The 8,273-nt window shown below is 44.5% G+C and overlaps 1 protein-coding gene across 1 annotated transcript; it reads right to left on the reverse strand.

Annotated features, from left to right (window-relative positions):
* Nucleotides 1-2,482: 2,482 nt before the first annotated feature.
* Nucleotides 2,483-6,065, reverse strand: LOC112226342 (suppressor of cytokine signaling 3). The gene is made up of 2 exons (XM_024390754.2): nucleotides 5,826-6,065; nucleotides 2,483-5,036 (listed from the first exon to the last, which is right to left on the reverse strand). The coding sequence occupies exon 2, from the start codon at nucleotides 4,873-4,875 to the stop codon at nucleotides 4,237-4,239; it is 639 nt and encodes a 212-aa protein (XP_024246522.1). The 5' UTR covers nucleotides 4,876-5,036; nucleotides 5,826-6,065; the 3' UTR covers nucleotides 2,483-4,236.
* Nucleotides 6,066-8,273: the final 2,208 nt, after the last annotated feature.

Raw genomic sequence — 8,273 nt, forward strand, 5'->3', positions numbered from 1 at the left:
TTCTATCCTACCTTGCCTTTCTAAGGTCTTCGAAAGCCAAGTAAACAAACAGATTACCGACCATTTCGAATCCCACCATACCTTCTCCACTATGCAATCTGGTTTCAGAGCTGGTCATAGGTGCACCTCAGCCACGCTCAAGGTCCTAAACGATATCTTAACCGCCATCGATAAGAAACAATACTGTGCAGCCGTATTCATTGACCTGGTCAAGGCTTTTGACTCTGCCAATCACCACATCCTCATCGGCAGACTCGACAGCCTTGGTTTCTCAAATGATTGCCTCGCCTGGTTCACCAACCACTTCTCTGATAGAGTTCAGTGTGTCAAATCGGAGGGTCTGTTGTCCGGGCCTCTGGCAGTCTCTATGGGGGTGCCACAGGGTTCAATTATTAGACCGACTCTCTTTTCAGTATACATCAATGATGTCGCTCTTGCTGCTGGTGAGTCTCTGATCCACCTCTACGCAGACGACACCATTCTGTATACTTCTGACCGTTCGTTGGACACTGTGTTAACAACCCTTCAGACGAGCTTCAATGTCATACAACTCTCCTTCCGTGGCCTCCAATTGCTCTTAAACGCAAATAAAATGAAATGGTTGCTATTCAATCGATCACTGCCCGCACCTGCCCGCCCGTCCAGCATCACTACTCTGGACGGCTCTGACTTAGAATACGTGGACTGCTACAAATACCTGGGTGTCTGGTTAGACTGTAAACTCTCCTTCCAGACTCACATTAAGCATCTTCAATCCAAAATTAAATCTAGAATTGGCTTCCTATATCGCAACAAAGCATCCTTCACTCATGCTGCCAAACATACCCTCGTAAAACTGACCATCCTACCGATCCTCGACTTCGGTGATGTCATCTATAAAATAGCCTCCAACACTCTACTCAACAAACTGGATGCAGTCTATCACAGTGCCATCCATTTTGTTACCAAAGCCCCATACACTACCCACCATTGCGACCTGTACGCTCTCGTTGGTTGGCCCTCGCTTCATACTCGTCGCCAAATCCACTGGCTACAGGTTATCTACAAGTCTCTGCTAGGTAAAGCCCCGCCTTATCTCAGCTCACTGGTCACCATAGCAGCACCCACTCATAGCACGCGCTCCAGCAGATATATCTCACTGGTCACCCCCAAAGCCAATTCCCCCTTTGGTCGTCTTTCCTTCCAGTTCTCTGCTGCCCATGACTGGAACGAATTGCAAAAATCTCTGAAGCTGGAGACTCACATCTCCCTCACTAGCTTTAAGCACCAGCTGTCAGAGCAGCTTATAGGTCACTGCACCTGTACATAGCCCATCTGTAAACAGCCCATCTATCTACCTTCCTCATCCCCATAATGTATTTATTTATTTTGCTCCTTTGCACCCCAGTATCTCTACCTGCACATTCATCTTCTGCACATCTACCATTCCAGTGTTTAATTGCTATATTGTAACTACTTCGCCACCATGGCCTATTTATTTCCTTAACTTACCTCATTTGCACTCACTGTATATAGACTTTTTGTTTTCTTTTGTTCTACAGTATTATTGACTGTATGTTTTGTTTACTCCATGTGTAACTCTGTGTTGTTGTATGTGTCGAACTGCTCTGCTTTATCTTGGCCAGGTCGCAGTTGTAAATGAGAACTTGTTCTCAACTTGCCTACCTGGTTAAATAAAGGTAAATAAATAATAATAAATAATAAATAAATCTCAGTGCTAGACGTGTCACTACAGATACCCTGATTTGAATCCAGGCTGTCCCACACCCAGCCTTGATAGGGCGGCGCACAATTGGCCCAGCATTGTCTGGGTTTGGCCCACATTGTAAAAAATAATTTGTTCTTAACTGACTTGCCTAGTTAAAAAATATTATATATATTTTTTTAATACATTATTATGAGCCGTTCTCCCCTCAGCAGCCTCCACTGAATTGTTGCTATACATTGTTGAAGGGAGGTTAATCCTCTTCCACTGGAACAAAGGCTTGGGGCGGGGACATCACTCCATCACTTCTAGTGTAATTCTCTGGGTCCACACACACTTTACATGGTAAAGGGAGGGGCTTAGACAACAGATTAGATACTGAGAGAAATGTTTCCTGATCTGTTTAGATAACAGTCCCTTTAGGGGCTGGTTTCTCGGACACAGGTTAAGCCTAGTCCAGGACTAAAAAGCATGTTTGAGTCCAGGCTTCTGTCTGGGAAATTGGCCCCGTAAAAGTCTAGTTGTTAGTGAAATTCAATGTTAATTCATGTGCATGGTTCCTGTCAAATGAACGTAGTAAACAGCGACGAAATGAATAAAAACACAACATTATTTCTACCCAGCTCTTTTAACGTTATGTGTTCTGACTTCTTGTGTGGTTAACTGAAGGTGGGATGTTTTAGACATGTGTAGTGATGAGAATCTAGTGTCAAATACCCAAAACGTATAGTCATATCTGATGTAACACCCCCCAAATAAGGTCACACAACAAGGATGTCATTCATTAAAAAAATAGTGCTCTTTATTATAAATTATTGAAATGTCGTATGAATATAAATATGTGCAAAGTTTTTAGTTCTGCTTGCTTCTGCCATCTCCTTTTCTTCAAACTCGATCATGCTTCTACTGCAGCCAGTCACCTGGCTAGACAATAATGAATATCTTTATAAAAGATAGAAGAAAACCTGTTTGCATATTTCTGTCAGTCATGTAAACATTGTCTGGTTTTAAGAAAAATAAATTGAACAGGATGAACCTTAGATGCTCTCTTTGAGAGGAAGAGAGATTCTCAGATTTTAATACATTCAATAGCAAGTGATATCTGGTATCCTGTCTGCGGCACAAATACCACCACATTCATCGGGGTATATTTCCTATCCACTGAGGGCTTACCCAGACTCTATGTCCTCTGTATATAGTGATGTTAATATCTCAAGTATAAAAGCAACCCCTCATTCATTTATTCGTCATGCAAGCATTCGTTGTTCGGTCAAGAAACCGTTTTGTTGGTGAGTTCAGGACAGGTTTGGCATGTTCAAATCAAAAGCCCTGCCAATCAACCAATCATTACACACATCTTCAACACCTTAAGTCTCAAATATCATTTTCTCCATTTGGCCGTTTGTGGCTTCACACTTCTGTAACATTGGGTCATAATTGGTTTGCAGTTCTGGCTAGTTTTTCTAAGGAAATAAACAACTATTGACTCAAAGTGTGATGTTGGAGGTGGTGACGTTAAATGTCCCCTTTGGAACATGGGTTAGAATTCCGGTTGCTAGGCAGTTTCCTGGCAAGGCTGAGACAGAGATCCCAGTTTTCCCAGAGGAAGCCAAAAAGCTTGGTACTCCGACCAACGAGTTTAATACTTCCAGGCTCAGGGCTAATGTCCGTAACTAATATCCAACAGCCAGCTAAGGACAGTCAATACAGCCAATCCTGATGTAATGGTTGAATGGATAGGAGAGGCTGGTGTGTTTGTGTTTCTCAGGCCGGTGCCGTGCCACAGCCAGACCCCGTGGTTAGCAGCAGTGGGAATGTGTGCTTCGTCAGAGGTGTGAAGGCAGGCAAGATGCTGGCTCAGAGCCTTCATCGACTAAAAGAGAGAGAGCGGACCTCAGGAGGAAGTTATTAGTCATGCAGTGAGGTTAGAGTTGAGGTTGGGAAATAGTTCTTTTCTGGTCCAATTGAAGGCCTGACTGACACACATCTGAACCAATTAGCAGCACACCGACTGGCCGTGTAGCCTCTCAATGAACCAGTCCTCCTTTCTCTCTCTCTCTCTCTCGTTCTGTCTTTCTCTCTCTCTCCTTCTCTCTCGTTCTGTCTCTCTCTCTCTCCTCTCTCTGCATGAATGAGAGACTGGAAAGTCTGATGACGACGCCCACCTCTTGTCTTGTGGTTGGCAGCCTGTTGAGAGTGACTGGCTGACGTGGGACCAGTATAGCTCTACTCCTCATGGTAACGTTATATCACTCCTGGGCTTGGGAGATAGGTACAGTACAGCCCTTATGAGAACCACAATACCAAGCATCTTCTTCTACTTTCTCAGACTGACTCATGCTGCTGCCTTCCCCTCTGCCTCGTCACCCTGATGTGGGTGAACCATCCCTCTAAGACACAGATACAGACAGTCATATTTCCCCCCCAGTTCTGTGGGGTACTGCCACACTGTCTCTCACACCGGCCCAAGTCCCCTTCATAACACCTTTATCGAGTCTTATGCCATCGAGGCACTACATGTCCAGAGGGGCCTAGATGGGCGCGTCGTACTCCTGCAGGAACTCTTTGAGCGGGTGGGGAAGCTGGTCCCGTTTGCTGGATATGTCCAGGTGTCCGTTGACTGTTTTCCTACACAGGTGCTGCAGGCTGGACATAGTGGAGGAGAAAGGTTTGAGGAGCTCCAGGGGAATCTTCTCCCCTCCAGAGTAGATGTAGTAGGAGGCGTTCCCTCCCCTCGTGTTTTTCTCCACCAGCGAAGCCCCTTTGGTCGGGAGCATGTAGTGGTGGACCAGCTTCAGCACACAGTCGAAGCGGGGCACAGCCTGCATGCTCTTGGGGTCCGTCTGGAGTAAGAAGGACCCGGAGTCACACTGGATGCGCAGGTTCTTGGTGCCAGACGCCGTCTTGACGCTGAGCGTGAAGAAGTGTCGGTTGTCGGAGCTGTCGCGGATCAGGAAGGTGCCGACGGACTCGGCGGCCAGCATGGCGTTGGCCTCCTTGCCATTGATAGAGCCCCAGTAGAAGCCGCTCTCCTGGAGCTTGTGCAGGGTGGTGACGACGAGCTGGTACTGCACCTTGGAGCTGAAGGTCTTGTAACGGTGAGGCAGCCGCATGGTGGAGTCGAAGGGGCTGCTGCTCATGACGGAGTCAAACTTGCTGTGGGTTACCATGGCGCTGCGCACCGCTTCTTTGCGACCTGCCTGGTGAGCACTGGGCACCACACAGACAACAGAAGACTAGAAGGAGGAGGTCGGAGAGTAGAGGTCACCAATCTCCCTACAGAGGTCAAGGCCTTTAGATTTTGTTGTTGTTGTGTCTGGAGAGGATAGTCCTGGAGAAAAAGCAGAGAAAATCATCAGTGTCCAAAGTATCTGCTCAGAGTGGAGTGATTTGGACATTGAGTGGACCTCAGGGCATTTGGCAATATGATCTAAATAACTGACGTTTAGTTTATCAACTCAAGATATCCAGTTCTATCATTTTAATTATAGAAATAAATAACAGTCGATAAAAGGTTTATTTATAGTGTAATTGTTTTAGGATTGAGAGTAATCTAATAGTCCTCAACTCATGTAGCTCTCAGGCAAAGATTATGTTTTGGCTATAATTTCAAATATTCTAATTAAACTTCTCTGGTTACATAGTGGAACATTTTTACCAATGAGGCCCTGGCTATTTTTTGTCCTGTAGCGGACTATTGAGAACCACACGAAGTAATATGATTCGACACCGCTCATGTTGCTATCGTCACTCCAATTACGCACTGCTACATGATTTATAACCATATTATTTGCGACAACTCGCCTATATGGCTATTGTATGTGAAAGGTGAAAGTGAAAACATGATATTTCAGTAGAATAGACTTGATGTGCAATTAGGCTACCGTTTACTCTGTCCTGCTCATTTACAGGAAAGTTGGTTTTTTATCTCTGCCCTCCGGCTCAGTCACCGCGGTCAGTTCCAGTAAAGTCGAGGAGGCTAGTGAGCGGAATCCTTCAACTGTTGCATCATTTTACATACAAAAGTCCCATGAAAAAAAAATCACTAATGATTTATAATGATACATTGTCTTCTCCTTTGCTACTTTTAAACAATAGAATCAATAGTCTTATTTCTTACCTTTTAACGGTTTCTCTCTGTACTTGGAACTTTGAAAGTTTATCCAATTGCTTCAATCCCTTGAGTATATTTGCTTCCTTGAGCTTGATATCTTGTGTTGTTCAAATTGTAACAATTGTATCCTTGCTGATGTGCAATGTCCTTTACAGTGTCAGTTGTGTCCTTTGTCTGTGTTCTACGTTGGACTGACTGGACGTTGCTCGTACATCATTTGCCTCTTTAATGATCGCGCAGAGCTTGCGAGTAGCGCTCATAATGTGTCGGGAGGCTCCACCCCCTTGTTTTTCCAGTAAGGGCCTCTTGGCAGATTGTCAGTAAGAAATGTTTTTTTAAAAGGACGATTCCTGGTATTCAACAGAGAAGTCCTCCCCTCCCCGCTGTTCTTCCAAAATGAAGTTATGGAGTTCCAGGCAATAACTTTTCCTGCAGCGAATTGATTGTAAAAACTGTCTGTTATCGCCTTATTGTATTAGCTTTGCTGGTAATAGTAATGTTATTATAATGCACTAAATGCATTATAATACCACTAGACTACTATATATTTAGCATGTTGTAAACATTATAAGGTAATCAATATTGTCCAACCTATTGGTTTGCAGAATAGGCCCATATAGTGAAAAACATGTTAAGGTAATCACATGATCTGATACATTTGACGTTTTAAGAAGTAGTTTCATTAATCGGAGCACTGTTGACAGTGGTTGGTAAATGGGCCTCCTAGTGGAACAGCCAGAACACGCTGTTCTTCTCTGGCAGCGGCTGAATTCTATGCCAGTGCCCCATAGAGGGCGCCAATATGTTTTGATTGGACAGTTCAAGCTTTAAACCAACATTTATAACTTTATTATGGGGACACCGTTTCCTTGGCAATGGCTGTCAGTTTCTTTAGAACTGGCAACATTTTTACATCATTTGCTTTTCATAGACTACTATCCTATACAGATCAGTTATCCAGAATGCATTACTTCCGGCCGTGATAGGGAATCCCATAGGGTGGCGCACAAATTCCCCAGCGATATCCGGGCTTGGCCAGGGTAGGCCATCATTGTAAATAAGAATTTGTTCTTAACTGACTTGCCTAGTTAAAAAAGGTTAAATCAATAAAAATGGCTAGATCCCAACTGGACAGATGGCTATATGAGACCAAGTCACTACATGCTCACCATGCTCATAAACATGTCCATTTCATTCTTAATATCATTTGAATCATTCAATCAAAGTATACATTTGAACGAAAGGAGTTGGGAAATTCGGAACACTACAGGAAGATGGAAATAAAACAAAACACAAAAAACAGTGATCGTTTAACATCCCTTAGAGTAAATCACGTGATCTGACACATTTTGTAGTGTAAGACGTTGAACTAGCGGAGCGTACTCTAGTCGTGTCCAAAATGGCACCCTAGTACTTTAGACTTGGATCAATAGGACTCTGGTCAACAGTAGTGCACTACATAGAGAACTAGATGCCATTTGGGATGCAGCCCTAGTGTTACACTCCCTGTCTCCATGTACTGTAATGTGTGACTTGTTCCCTGCTCATCATCCTCTGTTTCTCCCTTCCTGTTTACTCATCAGAGATCTGACTGACACAAGCCCTGAGAATGGGTAGGTAGATTAACCCAGGGTTTAAACAGCCAGTCTATGGTAATGAAGGTGGTTCAATGGTGATTAACTTTGCCGGGGGGAAATCTGAAGAGTTGCATTGGCTCCCCGAGGTAATGCAGAGGCGTTAGGCTCAGAGGGCTACTTACAGTCTAGTGGCACACAGGCAACCCGGGCTCAAACACCAGGCCAGGTTTCTACCACTCCCTGCCATCTCACCCACCTCAATGTCCACACTCTAATATTCATCCGCCCAGGCAGGGAAGACACCAGGCAGGCCGAGAGAGAGAGAGAGAGAGAGAGAGAGAGAGAGAGAGAGAGAGAGAGAGAGAGAGAGAGACTCTCTCTCTCCAGTCTGTATTTAAGTTTAAGAGAGAGAGAAACAAGTTAGGCAGTGGGCACAGGCCATTAACGAGGGTTGCGTGCTCCATTTGATCATTTTCTTAACCAGATCTTTACTGAGAGGGGGAAGGTGGAGACTAAAGAGAGAGGGCAGGGGTAGGGCGCTCCAGGCATAAGCGACATAAGCAGGAGATTTGCACATTTTTCTCTCTGCCCGTGGCCTATGGAGCAGAAAAATGAACTGCCCGTCCCTACCTTGAGGCTATGCTCAAACCCTACACCCCAACCTGAGTACTCAGTTCTGCCACGTTTGGTCTCTTGGCCCTATCTTCCGAAAACATCTGAAACCCTACCTCTTTAAAGAGTATCTTAAATGATCCCACAGCACCCCCTTAATAATAATACATTGTCTCCCCACTAGCACTGACTTTGATAATAGCTACTTTATTGAGGAAAAACATTGTACTATGACTGTGATATGTGGTTTTCCAAATCAAATCAA

Source organism: Oncorhynchus tshawytscha, unplaced genomic scaffold (assembly GCF_018296145.1).
Source record: "Oncorhynchus tshawytscha isolate Ot180627B unplaced genomic scaffold, Otsh_v2.0 Un_contig_4331_pilon_pilon, whole genome shotgun sequence".
Lineage (NCBI taxonomy): Eukaryota > Metazoa > Chordata > Actinopteri > Salmoniformes > Salmonidae > Oncorhynchus > Oncorhynchus tshawytscha.